Source organism: Cupressus sempervirens, chromosome 11, assembly GCF_028749045.1.
Source record: "Cupressus sempervirens isolate cs-2001-9-10 chromosome 11, ASM2874904v1, whole genome shotgun sequence".
Taxonomy (NCBI): domain Eukaryota; kingdom Viridiplantae; phylum Streptophyta; class Pinopsida; order Cupressales; family Cupressaceae; genus Cupressus; species Cupressus sempervirens.
The window spans coordinates 812,883,762-812,903,264 of NC_143128.1; the positions used below are offsets into that span (position 1 = coordinate 812,883,762).

The window sequence follows — 19,503 nt, forward strand, 5'->3', positions numbered from 1 at the left end:
GGAAAAGGCTTGCTTAGCCATGGTATTTTCCACTCAGAAGTTGTGCCATTACATGCTGAGCCACACTATGCAACTAATCTCCAAAATTGATCCATTAAAATATATGTTATCTCATACAGTACTCACAAGGTGCCTGGCTAAATGGGTCATGCTTCTCAGCAAATTTGACATCCAATATGTTGACAGAAAGGCTATCAAAGGCTAGGCTATTGCAAATCACTTAGTAGATGCACCCTTGGTTACAAACCACCCTCTCATTATGGAATTTCTGGACGAACACCTCTATTTGATCGAAGAACAACCATCCTAGAAGTTATACTTTGATGGCTCTTATACATCCCATGGCTCCAGTGCTGGCATACTCTTGGTTACACCTCAAGGAGATCACATTCCTAAATCTTTCAAGTTACAGTTCCAGTGTACCAATAATATCTAAGAGTATGAAGCCCTTGTTGCAGGGCTCAAAATAGCCATTGAATGGAATATCACAGAAATATAGGTCTACAGTGATTTCTAGCTTATCATCAAACAAGCCCTAAATGAATGCCAAACCAAGGATGACAAGCTACTACCTTACAAAGAGTTGGTTGATCAATAAAAGGAACATTTTACTCAACTCTAGTTCATACAGACACCTAGACTACAAAATAAGGCTGTTGATGCCATGGCTACTATTGGTTCCCTTTTGGAAATACCGCGCAAGGCTACACAGTATGAATTTTTGGTCGAACAACTACACTAGCCCACATATGAGAATGATGAGTCAACATGGGTATGCATCTTGGTTGGTCCCCAATCCCCATGGTACCACAAAATTCATGCTTACCTACTAAATGGTATCATATCTCCCCATCTCACATGAACCCAATGCCAGAACTTCATTCGCAGAGCTTCTCATTATACTATCATCACCCAAACCCTATATCATCGCGATTATCATGATACTTTCTCTCAACTCCTAGACCAAAATGAGGCTGCAATGGCTCTCAAAGAGGTACACACTGGACTTTGTGTTGCTCACACAAGCAAGATAGTTCTAGCTAAGAAAATCCTTCGAGCTAGGTATTATTGGCCTACTCTAGAGCATGATGCATGTGAATTTGTGAAATGATGTTTACCATGTCAACAACATGCTATTCTAATTCAGGCCCTAGTTCAAGATCTGCAACCTATAGCACCACCATGGCCTTTTGCCTATTGGGGATTTGACCTTGTTGGTCTTATCACACCTCTTTCTTCAGAAGGACACAAGTGGATAATCACCACCATCGATTATTTCACTAAGTGGGTCGAAGCGGTTCCCCTTGTCACTGCCATAGGAGTTCAAGTGTCCAAATTTATCTTATATCATATCATATGTCACTTTGGCATCCCAGCTACCATTTTTACTGACCATGGAGGTAATTTCAAAAACCTAAATATGGAGGAATTATGCACTTCCCTTCACATCCATCACCATTTTTCTAGCTCGTACTTCCCACAAGGTAATGGTCAAGCGAAGGCAACTAATAAAACCCTACTTAAAATTCTCAAGAAAGTTGTTAATGATTCTAGTTGTGATTGGCATTTACAAATCAATCCCGCCCTATGGGCATACCGCACCTCATTCTGTACATCCACCGGCACAACCCCATACTCCTTGGTTTATGGTGCTGAAGCAGTGTTACCTATTGAGGTTAAACTCCCATCCCTTTGCATTTCTTTACGGGTTTAGATCTTAGATGAGGATTACAGAGTGGCTCGACTGACTCAACTTGATTTACTTGATGAAAAAAGGCCACAGGCCTATGACCACCTTATGGTCTACCAAAATTGCCTCAAGCACAATTTCAACCAGAAGGTCCATCCATGCCACTTTCAAGAAAGAATCATGGTCCTCAAAGAAAACATGAAGGTTCAAACTGACCAAGAAAAGAAAAGCAAGTTCAAGCCCACATGGCTTGGACCTTATGTGGCCACATCATCTTTTGGCTCAGGGGCCTATCAGTTATCTACACTTGAAGGTGAAGTCCTAATGATCCTACCAACATCATTCACCTTAAGAAATTTTATGCCTAAAAGCAAAAAAATCTCAGTAGCAAAAAACATCAAGAAAAATAAGCATCCAATGGTGAAAACTTGGCAATTCAAGCACCTTGGATAGGTACCCTAGTGAAAACCTAGCAATTAGGCACTAGGTGTACTTAGCCTTTTTATTATCTATCAATGACATGCATCTCCCCTGTCGCCACTCCATATCTTATCACCCATCTCCTCATTTTTTCAAGGTGTCCCTCGTAGTTTCACTTTCATACCCCCAATCCAACTCATGACATTTTCTTTCTGTCTCCACCACTTTGCAACACCCCACCTATATTCTATATTATAGCTCTCGTTAGTATATCTACCCTACCATTGTAATCTACCCCATGTATCATATCAAATCTACTCTACCATTGTACTCGCCACATGTATCTTATTAGATGTTCCTTGTGCTTTACCATATATATCCTACCCGAAAAGTAGTATTTGTGTATCTTATCCTTGTACTAACACTTGTATCATAACCTTGTAAATACAACAGTATCATAATCCTTGTAACAATAGTTGCGCTTTTCGTCTCACTGTACTATAACAATGCTATCTCCTCATCCTGAGCTTTCCCCCCTTCATATACATACCTGTTACTGTATTTTGTCACATGTTCCAATCACCATTCATTGTATAGTCATGCTTGTACATATTGTTCAAGTCTTATTAAGACACCCTATGTCCCTAGCCCATCATTTGTAAAAATCATTGTCCCTTTTTGTTAGTATCCTAAAACATCCTATCATTAAAGTCATTTCCAAATCTTTCTTCCTTGTTTTCAACCCGTCAATAGCCAATCATCCTGATCTCTTTAGCAAAAGGTTACTTTTTTTCACTTTTGTTCTTTATTCTAATCTTTGATTTTTTGTATATTTTGCAATTGGTCACTTCTACATGATTTCGGTTGTTTTCTCCTCAAGGTTGCCATGATCTTTCATATCATGGTGTGTTTTGACTGGGGTAACTAAAAGGCATGATTGTGATCACAGTCTTTTTCTGCTTGTGAGTCAGTCAGATATTACCCTTGCATATTTCAAACATGTTTTTATTTCTAATCAAATGATGCACTGGGGCGATGTTATTTGCTTATGGATCAACCAACATCATTTCCACACTAATCTTTTTGAGACTCATGTGTGATGTTAGGGTCGTCCTTGCGTGCTTGTTTAAGTCAGTCCTATGTAATGTTGGGGAAAAGGCCTTGATGTTCTTAGTAACCTTGGTAGATCCCTAATATTCCTATATCAAATAAAGTGCTCACACTACATGGTGGTACTTCTTTGCAAAGTACCCTGCTCTCAAGATTCCCATACACCCCACATCTATTTTCTTGTCACTTTACTTCCCTTTCCTATCATAACCATGGTATCCTCTTCCTTTACATCACCTCTCTCTCTCAAACTTCCACTTTTTCCATATCAGAATCTTCCAATTCAAATTATTTATCATCAAACATTGACTTATATTCATTATCCTACTCTTACAGCTTCACATCCCTTCGGCTAAGATTTCACCACCACCATCATATGATCCTTATCATAAGTCACTATCCTAGCTCTAATCTCTACTATCCTCTTGACTACAAGTTCGTTGGTCACTCATCTTCCAACATCCTCCTCCTTAGAGTCAGTATCTCCTATGTTTAACGATCATTTTTTTTTATCATAGCTCACTATCCTAATTCAAGTATTGGTTGTCCTATCCTACCATCATAATTTGTCCTATCTCATTATTGTCATCATTACCTACATCTATTTACTATCTCCCCACCTCCTAGAATTTAGCATGTTGTATTATCATAGCTTGTGTTCATCTACCCTTTTATCATACCTTGGATCTCTCTTAGCATTAGTTCTTTTATCCAATGATTAGATATTTTAGCTCACTTTGTACATGTTATCATCAAAAATTTATCATAACACTCATGTTCAATTGTAGTTTGTGTTCATTTTAGCTTATCATAAAAATCATGTTCGATTGTAGTTTGTGTTCATTTTAGCTTATCATAAAGCTCACATTTCATCTTTAGTTTTGTGTTCATTTTACATCAAAATTTCATCTTTCATTTTGTGTTCATTTTAAATCAAAATTTCATCTTTAGTTTGTGTTCATTGTACATTAGAATTTCATCTTCAGTTTGTGTTCATTTTAAATCTGTAATCCATCTTTAGTTTGTGTTCATTTTAAATCAGAATTTCATCTTTAGTTTGTGTTCATTTTAAATTTGTAATCTATCTTTAGTTTGTGTTCATTTTAAATCTGTAATCCATCTTTAGTTTGTGTTCATTTTAAATTTGTCATTCATCCTTAGTTTGTGTTCGTTTTAAAATACTATATACACTTTCTCATCATCATAAAAACAACATATCAATACTATCATAAGCAAATCACATCAAAACATATCACATCACATCTATACTATCATAAGCAGATCACATCATCAAAAATCACATTGAAACATATCATGTATGTACTATCATAAGCAAATCACATTAAAATAACATCATATTTGCACTATCATAGAAAAACACATCTCGTGCTACCAACACTAGCCTCATCCTCAAAAAAATCCATCACATCCTACATCACAAACTATCACCAATATCATATCTATCCTCAAAAATCACATCCTGCATCACAAACTATCAGCAAAATCATATCTCTCATGAAACATCACACCCTGCATCACAAACCATCATCAATATCATATCTCTCATCAAATGTCACATCTTGCATATCAAACATATCAAGTCTCTCATCTACATCTATAAAACTCACATCGTAACCATACTCACGCAATCATAAGTCCATACACATATACCGCCCCAAAGAATAAATGAATACAATCCATCAAAGTCCAAATATACAGTATCCATATCATACATGTTGCTACAATGGGTCTGTGCCCACACAAAAATATACATATATATCAATCTATCGATACATCTAACAAAATGCTAATCATACATGTGTACCCAATATATCATAGGTCTCCCTGATCGGTCACCTTCTCCTCTAGATCCTCCTATGTGTCCCTCCCTTCCCCTAGTCCTACTGGTGGTGGAGGTGGTGGCCTCATCAGTTCTCCTCCTATCCCCAAGCTCTCTCCCTCATCCCTCCTCTCCCTCATCCCCGTCTCTCACCTCTGGCTCTATCCTATCCTATGATTGTGCCCTATACACTAAGACCTACTTGTCCTCTGTGAGCCCCCAGTGCTCCATCCACTCTCCCCCCCTCCCTGCATCCCTGTGTGGGTCCTAGTTGTCCCTGACCATGTCGATTGTCTATAGTGCTCTATCTAGTCTATTGGGACTGCCGCATAGTACCTCCCCCGATAGAATCCTGCCCGCTCTCTCAGATCCTCCACCTTTTCCTGTAGTCTCCTCAACTCCTCCATCCCTCCACCCACTGCCATCTGCGCTCACAGGGTTGCCACCTCCACCACTAGTCTATTCCGCTCCTGTTGCATAGCATCTAATCTCCCCTAAGTAGCCTGCCTCTCCAAACTAACCACATCTAGCCTCCCCTCCATCCGCCCCACCTCCATCTATAATATCCTCACCCTGTTAGCCTGCCCTTGTGCCACATCCTACTCCTGGCGTAACTAATCCCACTCAATCCTGAGTTGATCTCTCTCCTGCTATGTATCTTGTAGTAGCTAGCTGGTGGCATCATGTGTCTATTGCAGTGATGTGTATCAGGCTACAAGTCCATCATCCCTTCCCTTGTAGATGACCCTCCTCCACCACCCTCCACTGGCCTCTATGGCCTCTGCTCCCCCTCCCCCTGTGGTCTCATCTCCTTTGATGCCCTCTCCCCTCCTCTCTTCGGCTCTACCGCTCTCTCCTCTCCTCTCTTCGACTACACCCCTCTCTCCTCTGCCTCTGCTGCACTGGCCCCTCCTGTGCAATGGAATCTACCCACTAACATAGTCCTCTTGCTACGTATCTCCCCTGCCTCACTTCCCGGGCTAACTCTCCTACCACCACTGTTGCCCTGGTCGTATGCGCTCGGCCTACTGGTCTCGATCACTGGAACCCATCTCGATACTCCTGTGTGGAGCCCGCATCCATTGCCCCGCTAAATCAATCCCACTACTATGGCTCTAACTTCAGTCAAGTCCAAAGTAATCCCTCTCTCCATAGTGTTGGCCCATACATCAACACTGGCTCACGAGTCACTCGCTGATACTAGTTCAACCCTCCTGGAGACACCTATCACCATCCAAACTGTCGCAAGGCCCTATGGCCAGTACTGCTCAACAATGTACTCCCACCGTCCAAAAATGAAGCAAGGGGAAATAGTATATGGCAGCTATTATCCCTCCTCTGCCCATGGCCCCAGGCCCATATAGGGTCTCCATACCACTGTCGTAATCTCATCAATCTGGACCCTCCAATAGTCCACATCCTCCATATGATGATATGTCAATGGCTCCCCCCAGTTGTATGCCACTAGCTCCTTTGCCTGCCTATCTCTCTGACCAATAGGCCCGAATATTATAATATGCTCCCAAGCCCATACCTGTAATAAGGTAGGGAACCCTATACTCCTCCCTTGTTGGCCAGCTCCATGATACACAATCTGGTGAAGATCTTGGTACAACTCAGCCAACACCAACGATCCCCACACAACAAGCACTCCTGCATCAACTATCCACATAATAATAGGGATCAACGCCAATGTCACTCCAATCCCCCCTATATCTGGGGCAATGTATCCTAATACCAACCCACACATGTAGAAGTAAATTTGTCTCTCTGGGGCTACTCGATCCAAATGCTCATCTAGTGCAAATTGTCCCCTCTAAATTCAAAATGGTACGCTTGACCCTACTAATCCCTGCACTACTACCTCTGCAGTCATCTCTCTCATTGTCATCACTGGCGTTACTCGTATTGGTAATCTAAAGATCTGGTACACATCCTCTAACGTCACTATCATCTCTCCTGTGGGTAGGTGGAAGGTGGTTGTCTCACTGTGTCACTGTTCACACAAGGTTGTAACCATGGCCATATATGTCTGCATGTGGGGTAGCCTTTCCAAGTGTCCAAGACCAATGCCCTCGATCCTCACCCAATCTGCAACAATCAGCTGCTCTCCCACTCATAATATGGCTGCCCACTGCTCGCGTGATACCCATGCATCTAGTGACCACTACACATAAAATAGTCACACGTTAGCTTTTGTTATCATCTTTTCATCACATCATTCCTCACTAAAATACCCCCCCTCCTCTACCCAATTCCCCTTTTTTGACATTGAACTTTTCCCTCAACCCGCGTTCCTGCGAGCATCTAAAACTCTTGATCTCATGAACATATGTTCCCATGGGATTGCTCTTTGACCTTTGACTCTCTCAAACTGTTTGACCAATGTTCTTGCTAGTGCATTCTTGTGCAGGCTTATCCTGGCGATCCCGTAGACACATGTTCTCATGGGATTGTGTTTGTCCCTTCCCCTCTCGGTCAACCCTTATTGCATTCTTGCATTGACTTAATCACTGATGTAAGATCACGTTCCCACTGCCATATTTGAATTTTTTCTAGTGGGATCGCGATTCCACTATCCTACCCACCATCCCGCTTAAACTGAAACTTTGTTGTTTAAACTATGTTCTACCTTTCCCCTGGCATTTTTTGTGGGATCGTGATCTTGCCGATCTTGCACGTGATCTCGCTGGACCCGTGTCCGCAAGTTCACATTTTCACCTTCGTAGGAATGCTATAACCTACACAAAAATAAAAAATCATAGAGAAGTTTTTGACCCTACTGAATGATCGAGCATTCGCCGCACTCATACTCGTTACACCACATCTGATCAATGCTTTGATCGTCCAATTGTTGCCATCATAAAGTCCAACTCAGAGCTCCTGGCAACAATATGTCCTCGTCCGTATGCAAGAAAATAAACCTTTCTAGCCCTCTTCCAGCCCCTTATAGCCCCCCCCGCTACCCTAGCTGCCTCTACAACTCCTCCAACAACCTCCTATTGCCCACCGCCCTTCTTCTTCCTATCATTTCTTCCCCTTTTTCCCTATTTTTTCCCTCTTCCATGTCCTTTGATCCCCTTGGCTTACTGCAACTTTTTCAAGAAGCCGTCGTGCCTCATTTTCTTTCCCCACCACCTTCTTGAGGGGGCATCGCCTAGTCCATTCTCTCCCTTTCTGATCAAAACTGGGGCAACCATGTTACTTTAAGTAGTCGTCTTTGTGTCGTTTATATTCAAACTTCTTTGAAATAGTGTTGTTTCAACACTATGTCAAAGAGGGGAAAAATGTAGAGACCTAAATCTGATTACGTCACTAGGTAATCATATTTAGTTATCTCTTAGGACATTATTGATTAAGTATTTACTATTTAATTAATTAATCATATCCCCTAGTTAATTGATTTATCTAATTAACTATAGTCCAATTGATAAAATCAAATGATAACCCAAAATCAATTTATCAATTAAATCCCTATTTCTCTATTAAATTAAATAAATCCTCAAATCTATTTAATTTAATCTCACATCCCAATTTTATTAAATAAATCATTTAATAAAATATCTAAAACCCTTAAAGCATCCCTAAACCCTATCCTAACCCCTAATCCAACTCATTCACCCATTCTAACCTCACTTAGCCATCTAACTAACCCATCCCATCAAAGCTAAATCACTTACCCCCTAACCCCCTTTCTAAGCTAATCCTAATCCCCCTCCTAAACATGTGCACAACCTTAAGCAAGGGTTAAGACTTGCTAACCCAAGCTAAAGTCAAAATATCTCCTCCCCTCACCCTCCAACATTTATGGCTCTTACATCCCCCTTTATGACTCTTACATGCCTCTTACATACTCAACATCCCTCTTTACTCCCTTGACCAACCCTTATCCTATCCTCTCACACTCATCCTTCTTGTGACAAGTGTCACTTCCCTATTGGCTCTAAGAAAACACAATCCATGTGCTCCCTTTTAAGTGCATCTTGACCCTCCCTCACTACTTTGTCATCCTTGCATCTTGACCATCCATCTTTCTACCCTTTGGCCTATAAATAAAACCCTCTCCCTTCACAAAGATCATCCACCTTTCATGTAAAGTTATAATGCTAATTTGAGAGCCTAAAAACTACCAAAATACCATCATAATGCTGAAATCCCTCCATACCTCCATTGTTTGAAACCATCATCCATACACACACTTGGTGAAAAGCCCCATCCTTTGGAAGCTTGACCACAACGTGAGCATACATCCCCTCTCATTAGGGACATAGCTTCATCATCATGAGAAGCTCTTGAGGAGTTTACCATCCTTGGTCTACTTTCCTCTATATTGTCTTCTTTGGTCCTATCTTAGGTGTTAGCTTGTTTAGTTGTGTTAATGGTTTTGTTATTAGTTAGTATTTGAATTTGCACTACTAGATTAGGTGATACACCTTCTAGTACTACCTTTTGTAGAGATGTTTATTTTATAGTTACTGACCTTATTGCCCTGGAGATTGATTAATTTCTCTTTGAGGTCCCCATAAATCTTATTGCTATCTATCGGAGGATGCCCATCCCATGAATTTTCCTAGAATAAGGCTTCATCACCCTTGTCCACATCCCAAGTTAGATATTTGCTAATAAGGGGGCAACATCTAATCATAAAGTTCTAACTTTCTGACCCTTTGGGAAGGGTCTTCATTCTAAAAATCAATAGAGGGTCTTCTACGTTAAGATACTTATTATACATAATATTAGCCCATTTGTTCTCTCTTTCCATAATAAGATGTCATATTAATTTGGCCCCTAATACTTCACTCTACCAATATAAATTCTTAATCCCTAAACCTCCAGAATCCTTAGGTTTGCATATATTCTCCCATTTTATGAGAGCCAATTTTTTGGATTCCTCACAATCATTCCATAGGAAGTTTCTAAGATTTGTCTCAAACTTCTTATGAAGAAATTTTGGTAGAGGTAGACATGATAGCAGATAAGTTGGAATAGCTGATAAAACAGACCTTATCTTAATGATTTTTCCAGCTTTTGAAAGCCATTTATCTTTCCAACTACCTATCCTAGCCTCCAATCTCTCCATAATACTATGCCAGCCTTGCTAGACTTCATACCTTTCTCTAACTCGGTGTGAAGATATTTGCATGGAAATAAACCATTTTTATATCCCATAATATGGTAGATCTACTTTTCCAACTTTGATTTCGTATTAATAAAATAAATCTCAAATTTCAAATCATTCACTTTCTGACTTGATGCTATCATGTACTGCTTGATGATGGCCTTAATACTAAGTGCCTCTTTAATTGTACTTTTGCCTGGCAAAATAGTGTCATCTGCATATTGTTGGTGAGTAATGTTGGGGATATTCCTTGTGATGGTAATACCTTTAATTTCCATGATGTTATGAGCCTTGGTGAAAGATCTCCCAAAGGCTTTAGCCATAATGATGTAAAGAGATGGGGATAGGGGGTCTCCCTGTCTAATGCCTTTGGATGTTTCAAAAAAGCCCTCGGGGGTCCCATTAATTAGAATTGGCATTTTTGTTGTGGAGATGCAATTAAAAATAAGGTTCATCCATCGCTGGGAAAAACCAAAGGCTTCTAAGGTTTTACAAAGGAACCGCCAATCCACCATGTCATAAGCTTTTTGAATATCTAGTTTCATGAACATACTTGCCTCTTTGTTCTTATAGGCAGAATTAATAGTTTCTTCGATAATTAGTATGCCATCAAGAATGGATCTACCAGGGATGAAACCTATTTATTCTTCAGATATAATTTTTGGAAGGATGAGCTTCAATCTATTTGCTAAAATCTTTGAAAGGATTTTATAAATGGTATTGCACAATGCAATGGGTCTAAAGTCCCCTGAACTTTTAGGATCCTCCTTTTTGGGATCAAAGTTAGAAAGGAATAATTGATTTCGAATAACAATGAACCACCATTTCTAGATGTTTCAACTGCTTTCCACAAGTTTGAGCCTATAATGTCCCAACATTTTTTATAAAAGAAGGCCTAAAATCCATCTGGACTTGGTGACTTATCGGGGTTCATATCAAATACCACCGATCTGACTTCCTCCAAAGTGATGGGTTTATTTAAAGCTTTATTATCTTCATTTGAGACTATTTTTGGGATCACTTCAAGAATATTGGACCGAGCTATTCTATTTGAGCCCTCATAGCTATTTAATATGTTCTGAGAATGATCCACAAAAATCTCTAAAATTTATTTCTTTTGGGTTTTCAGTTGGGATACCTAGATGGTTTTTAATTCTAAATATTTTATTTTTTACTTTGTTATGAAGGTTAGAATTGTGGAAGAATTTCGTGTTCCAATCTCCCACATCTAGCCATTCCTCTCTTGACTTTTGCCTCCAAAAAATTTCTTCTTTGGATAATATATCCTCTTGTTTAGTGAGTAGTTCTTTTTCTAAAAGGTAACTTTCATTATTCATACCCTTATTAATTACTTCTAGATTTAATTCCTTTAATCTTTCTTTTCAATGCCCAATTTTTCTTTGAAAATATTATTGAAGTGTTCCTTGTTCCATCTAAGAATGTTTTCTTTCAACATTTTCATTTTTGAAACAAATATGAACATTCTAGAGCCTTTAAAGTTACCTTGAGACCATTCTTTAATACAGCCTAGAAAGTTTGCATCTAAAACCCATTTTTTTTGCATTTAAAAGGATTTCTTATTGGTTTATGTGGCTCAAAAAATTCAACTATGATTGGGAAGTGATTAGATCTAGAAATCGGCAAGATAGATGATTGGATTTTCATATTATTTTTATCCAAATCTCCTTTAAGGAAAAACCTATCTAATTTTTCAGCTATATATGCAAAGTCCTTTCTTTTGTTATTCCATGTGTAATTTCCATTATTGAGTGGGATATCGATCAAGTTATGCAAATCACACCATTTAAAAAAATCTTTAAACGCTTAAGAGATATATCGTATCCCCCCTACTTTTTCATTTAAGTTTAGAATAGTATTGAAATCTCCACCTAATAATATATTATTATTCATATGACCATTAATAAACAGAGTAATTTCATCCTAGATCAATTTTTTGTCAAGATTATTTGTTGGACCATAAATGTTTACTAAGATAAACTTGAGATTGGATTTTAGGATTTTGGTTGAGCAACTTATCCAGTTGTTATTTACATTTAGGGTGTCTAAGATTACTGTCCTGGGATTCCATATGAAGCCTAAACCCCCAGATGCACCTATGGATTCTTGCAAAGTGATATTCCAATTTCCTAACTTCTTACCTAGTTTAATACCTTCTGTCTTATTAAGTTTCGTTTCTTGTAATAGGATAACTTTTGATTCAAATAGTTTTAGGTTTTGTTTTAATAGTCTTTTTTTGCTAGGGGCATTTAAGCCCCTAGCATTCCACGTAGTAATCCTCATGTTTCTTTGCGAAGGAACTTCCCCTTCCCATTATTAAATAATCGATTAATCTTTTGTTGTTCTCTGTCCTGACCATCCACTTCTCTAAGTTCTTTAAGATATTTTCTCCCTCTTTTAGCTTTCACTTTTCCATGTACTTATGGGAGTTTAGACCTTCCTAATTCATCTAAATCCCTAGTTGCTCCATGCTCTTTTGCCCATTCAGAGAGACATCTGATTTACTTTCTACTTTCCCTTCCATATCTTCACTTTTCAATTCTTGCAGAATTTGTTTTATTATGCTTGACTGATTTTTTGAGATGTTATCCTCTAAACATGAGCATTCCTTGTTGTCCATCCCCGCATAAACCTCACTTTTCTCTATATGTGATATATTTTCAGTTATCTCTAGAACATTCTTGTTTTTATCATCATTTTCAATATTCATCAAATCTCTTTTCAAGTCTTCATGTGTGTAGTTGTCTCCTCCTAATTTAAGTACTCTCTAAATCAGGTTTTCTTTCTGAGCATCAATACTACTGTCTATGTTCTCAAAACTAAAAACTTGGATTAATTCCTTGGTTAATGAGTCTAGATTGTCTTCTTCTAGCTTAGTAAGGCTCATACTCTCCAATTCTTCTTCCCATGTTAGATTCCTATGTAAAAATTCATGAAACTCTTGTGTCAATGGTTTTTCTGCTTTGTTCAGTTCACTGCTTTTATCCTTTTGATTGCTAACCAATGGAAAGGGGGAACTGATTTTTGGTGATTGTGTCTGCCAAAATTTGGATAGCTTGATGGTCCTCCCTTTGTTGGGAGTACCAATTGTTTCCCCATTCTCTTTTGATTGATGTTGTGGTGATCTGACATCCTCTTCTGCATTATTGACCTCCCCTTCTCCTACTACTTCCCTTTCAAATAAAAGGAAAATTTCTATATCTTCTATATTGGTATCTCCACTACCTAATAGCTTCTCGGTATGCTACTTTTCTGTAATGTCTAGAGACTTAACATATGCAATTATGATGCTTGATTTTCTAAACTCAATGTTTTCACTGTTACTATTGGCTAAACCCTATAGCTATATATCAATAACGTTGGATTTATCCTTTTCCACATCTTTGGATTTTTGCTTTCCATTAGAGAGTTGAAGGTTTGAAATACACTGATTTCTATGCCATTACCTACCTCCAAAATCTCAATCTCTCCTTTACTACTATAAGGTGCTACCTGTTTCTCTTTTGCGGTCCTCTAATTATATGTTGACTTCTCTGCTTGTTTGGTTTCTGGGTTTTTCCTTTGATCCTTCTTTGCATCTAAAGTTGGAATATATCTATTTTCTAATGACAGATATGCCTTCCTGCTCTCATCTGCCCCCTCTACATGGATTAATTTTGGTTGGATCATAGTATCCTCATGAGAATGTATAGGAGACTCATTGGAAATGTTCATATGAAGTTTTTTGAGTTTTCTAATTCTCATAATAGGAAACGTATTACTAAGGTTCGAAGTAAGATGCAATGTTTTGAATATGATTTTCCTATTATCATCTAATCTTGTTATTTTTGAAATTTTGCCTTCCTAATTATGAAAGTTTAGACTATAGATAGTTCTATTAGTAATCACTTTCCTTTGCATAGAATCCAGATTGTTAATCTTACTTTTGATAATAATTTCACATTATTACATAAACAAAAGGAAGCATCCATACCTATTAGTTCGCCCATGGATGACCCTAATTTCCTAATTATCTCTATTTGTAATAGTTTCAGAGGAAGGGATTGTATGGTAAACCATGTTGGCATCATGATATCTAGCATCCCTTCCTTACAATCCGATATCCACTCTAAAAATTTAACAACATAAGCTTTGAAAAAGCAGTCATAAGCAAAAAGAAAGTCCTTTTTAACAAATTCATCATTGCAATGCAAATAAAGTAATTTATCTGAGTAATGGGAAATACTTACCTAATCCTTGCAAAATTCCTATAACCAGTTGGTGAGGTTGAGCAACTCACACTTGGGATCGTTCCAAAATGCAAAAATGCCAACCTTTTGGCATTCTTCCCATCTATCTTCACTTTCCTAATTGTTGATGATGATAGTTTTATCAGCAGGGATTGGAGGAATAGAGCTTGCGGAAGACCTAGAGGGCTAAGGTAGACCTTGAGAAATGACGCTCGAGGACCTCCAATGAGGGGGAACATATGACCTAGGAGAAGCACTTGGAGATGGGGGGTTGGAAAACCCTAAACTACTATGATGGGTTTGAGAATGACAGGGAAGCTCTAAAGACACATTTGTTAGAAACCCTATCTGTTGATAAAACAACTCATTATTATTAGATCAAGCATATTTAGTAAGATTAAACACCCTAATTTGGTTGTCTAGGCTTGATGTAGAAACAATAATGGGCTAAGATCTAGGAATTCCCGACGACACTAAGGACTGGAGTGAATACCCATATTTAGATTGGTTATACTGAGTCAATTTTTTTTCCTCCTAGTGGGAATAGCCTTGAGTGATCTTTATCTGGGTTCAACAGATGGACCTCAAATTGTCCTTGGCCTCCTACCTGTTTTGATTACTAATGTGCTTTAATGAAGTTAACCTTCCTCTTACCTTCTCTCTTTTCTCTTGCTGCGAGGCATTGGGTCCAAGATTAAGAGATTGCTGACATTGGTGTTCCCAATCTTTAATCCCTTCTAAAATGGAAAATTTATTCGCAGTGTTGACAACATAATTAAATCCAACAGAATCCTTTTGGAGAGGGAGACCCTGCACTTTATTCAAATATTCCAGTTTTTCTTTAGGAATACTATCTTTCTGTAGCTAAAGTCTAGAATCTTTCGTGGGAGGTTTGCTTCTGTGACCAATCGAATTGCTTGCCTTTTTCACATTTTTTGAGAAGTTTACCATTTTGCACGATATGTAATTAAGAAATATGACTAGTTATTTAGATATACATATGAGTTTTCCCTTAACTCTATATTTGAACTTGAAATTGGCAAGAAAAATAAATTTTGATAATTAATATTGATTAAACATTATTTTTGCATGGAAGATAAAAATATTACTTTTTTGAAAATACAATGAACATGTCACAAATGTGGAAAAGATAAAGTTCTAATTAATGCATGATAGAGTTAGAAAATATTTGTATTTTTGTTGGAGAAATTTGAATTTTCTCCCTACCAAACATAGAATGGTTCAATAGAGTGAATGAAAAATGTGATTTATAAAATAATAAAAAATTAGAGAAAAAAATAAACATTTGAAATTTCTTTTAATCTTTTAAATCCTGAGTTGATTGGTCAATTTGATTGAAAAATTGAATTGCATGAAAGCAATAGTATCCTGCCTTTGCAAAAACTAATAAATAAAAAACACACATATAATCTTTAAAAATAAATAACATAGATAGGTGAGGTACCTTAAACCCCATTAAAATTACACCCTAAAATTAATCCAGCAAAACTATGTGGAGAATATAAATAAAAAATAATATAAAATTTAGATTATACAATGATAATACTACAACTGGCTCCATTCATTAATATAAAACAAATTTTCTTTTTCTTTTGTAAAAAGTACCAAAAATAGATACTCTATCTGAAACGGTCAACTAATCCCAGTTTAATTAGATTTGTTTAACACTAAGTAAAAATCATTTACTTTATTGTACTTGCCGTAGGCTAGTACTATTGCATTCACTTTGCAAGATTACTAAATTAGTTTAATATCAATCCACCAATCACAAATAATGATTTTTTAATTATTAAAATATTTCTAAAGTTTTGCTATTAATTTATAAATTTTATATTTTATAAATTTTTTATGATTAGTTGAATAGATTTTGTGTTATAGGAGCCCCTTTTTCGGAGGTTCTCCATATTGCAATATTTTTGGCTAAAATTTATGGCAGAGAACATGGTTAATATAAATTGTGAAATTATTTTGCACAAAATCAAATAGTACATTGAATTAATATGATTATTAGTTTTCTCCACATTTAATCTCTATTCAATATTTTTTACTAAATACTAACACTACACTTTACTTTTTTTAACACACATTCTAAATTATGAAACACCTTTTACTCTAATTATATTGTATTGCCAATGGGCCTTTGGTCTACTGGTGAAGTTGAATGACTCACAAAGAGCCCACCAGGGATCGAGTCTTACTGAGTGCAAGACTTCGACATCATAAGGGATGAGGCTGGGATCGTGCCCTGGGTGATTTTGACAGCGTGGATTCCCCTTAGTCCTTGGCTCTAAGCCGAAGAGGTTTCAGGCACAAACAGGCTTCGTGCCTCGCTGGGCTGCCTCGTAGGTCTAAAACCTCCATAAAAAAAAATCAAAAAAATTATATTGTACTATTATAAATTCTAAATAGAAATCCTAATTATATTTAAAACAAAATAAAAAATTATATTGTACTATTATAAATTCTAAATAGAAACCTAATTATATTTAAAACAAAACCTCATTTTGTGTGTGACTCATTTATTTATATTATTATATTAATTAATGTAGTATTATAAAACAAAACCAAAATTATATTATAATTTATTTATTATAAATAATTTTTTTTACTATAATTATAAATAAGAGTGTGACACTTATTGTTATCGTTTCTCATAAATCCTTTCAACGACTATTTTCGTAGGCCCTAACCTTATTGGCGAAAACTTACACCAAAAGATTTCCATGGCATTATCAGAACTATTTTAACTTTTCACAGACACGAGGGGATTGCAATTTGATCCAGATTTGAAAGCATTTAAGATGCTCTTCAACGTAATCCCGAATTTCAACAAAAATCATTCATTTGAGTTCAGAATTTGAGGTCTGACAATACTTTATCTGCAAGTTTTAAAATTCAACCGTTTTCACTGGACTCTGCATATAATTGATGTCAAGTTTCGTTTAAATTTGCTACTTCTTTGTGATTTTTCCTGTAACCCAACCTTGCCGTCAACATTGCGAAAAGAAATTATATATTTTTAAATACAGTGGGAATTGGGCACTTGTTTTGATCTACTACCGAGTATGAAGGAGGAGGTACAAGACACGATGGATTTGCAGGGTCTTCAGTCGGGGTTATGTTGCTGTTGATCACTAGGGTTTTGCTTCTTTAAAGTAGGAATGACAGGCGGAATTATATATTCCCCGGAGAGTGGGAGTGTGGAAGAGTTGAGGGAAATTGATGGCAATCTTGGAAGTCTGTGTCAGCACATTCAAGTGGAAGGCTGGAATTTTGGGGCATTTTCTGATATAATTATCGAATGCATGGGGCAAACTCTTAATCTGCACAGACTTATTCTCTCCAGAAGTTCCTATTTCAGGTTGGCGCCTTCTAACTGTTATGCTGGTAAATCTTATTTGTTATGCGATATGTTTTGATTGTTCTGCATTTTACTATTATTGATTTGCTGTTTAGGATGCATATCAGTAACAAGTCATCTGATGTAAAACCCTTGGCACAGTATAAATACTGCACATGCTCTCTAACAGTCATCCGCCATCTTCTCTACAACGGGACTGTACAGTCAAGATTGGATTACCATTAGACCTAGACAATGGGAATACAAACAAGCTTGACAAACTATAAGACAATCGAGCCTGAATCACAACGAGGCTTAGATAATGTGGATATCCAGTCAGGCTTGCAAAAGATTAGGACGAGGAAGCTACTTCGCCTGCTGTGCCTTGGGACAACGTTTATGCTCTAATATTATTCTGTAGGAACCATTTAATTATCGAACTCAGGGCCTTACAATGACTCTGCGGTTATGCTTCTTCCCCAGGCATCATCATGCCTATTACTCTACCTTGCTGTAGAACATGGCCTACTGGGACATCATATAGTCTTTGTTTTGCGTGGGAAACCTTAGTCTAATATATAAGTCTCACTTTAACTGCAGCGTGCTGCTAGCTTTGATTACATTCTTAATATTGGTAAACATGGGTTTCACCCACGTATATCTCAATATTCCTACTCTGAAACCTCACAACATGTACACTACAGACATGGGCCGCCTTATTTCCAAAGGGAAGTATAAGACCTGGGTAATGGTTTTATGAGTGCCTCCACTACACCATGACGGTCATGACCTCTTGAATGTTTTTGGTGGGTGTTCAAAGAGTATGGTGATTTTCTCATTCTGGATAAAACTCTTGGTACTTTGCGGGCTCTCTATTTGTATTAAGCTCGTTCTTTCTCTTGTTAATGTTTTGCCCAGACAATATTAGATAAATAGCAATAAGAGAGAATAAAAAATACACGAAAGACACAAGAACTTATCCTGGAAAACCCTTCCACTGGAACAGAAAAATCTAGCCACATCACAAAAATATCACTTTTATTAATAATAAAATGTTCAAGTACAATGTTTTTCGCTTGATATGATATATATAAAGAATGAAGAGACTCTTCATTACACAACTGAAGGTCCCTTCAATTTCTAAATATTAAACTCTTCATATTTCCATATGCATGGCTCTTCACTTGGCACATGTTCTTACATATAATATTATCTTCAAATATTATCACAAATGCCTTCTTCAGCTGAAGATGACCATAACGGTCATATTTCTAATTCATTAAATTAGAGAAAAAGATCTCTCTCGCAGCTACAATCTTCAACACTCCTCCTTAGCGAGAGGGATATCTTTAGTATGGTAGACAGATATATCTGCAACCAAAGATGTCAACATCACTTAGATTATCATAAACACATGTTATCTCAACATAACATATTTCATCATAATTACTTCATAAACACTTAAGATTAAAGTCATGGAGTCACACATGACTTCCACCATGCCTACTGGTGATCCACCTTACATGCTCTCAGATAGTGGAAGGAGGGCTTTCACCTCAAACTTCTTTTCGAGAAGAATGCATTTCCACCATGCCTACTCGTAGAGGGTGGTCCTCCATACCTACTTGTAGAGGGTGGAACAAGGGATTTCACCTCGGACTTGTCCCAGAGAATAATGCATTATAGAAACATATAAAAGAATTGTTGAGATTCTCT

At 37.3% G+C, this 19,503-nt stretch overlaps 1 protein-coding gene across 1 annotated transcript in view; it reads left to right on the top strand.

Annotated features, from left to right (window-relative positions):
* The first annotated feature begins 17,093 nt into the window (after nucleotides 1–17,093).
* The window catches only part of LOC149532045 (BTB/POZ domain-containing protein), a 151,718-nt gene continuing 149,308 nt past the window's right edge, over nucleotides 17,094–19,503 (top strand). The window contains exon 1 of the mRNA XM_089811644.1: nucleotides 17,094–17,808. Within this exon, the coding sequence (XP_089667770.1) occupies nucleotides 17,609–17,808 (200 nt within the window). The 5' untranslated portion in view covers nucleotides 17,094–17,608. The remainder of the gene's footprint in view (nucleotides 17,809–19,503) is intronic.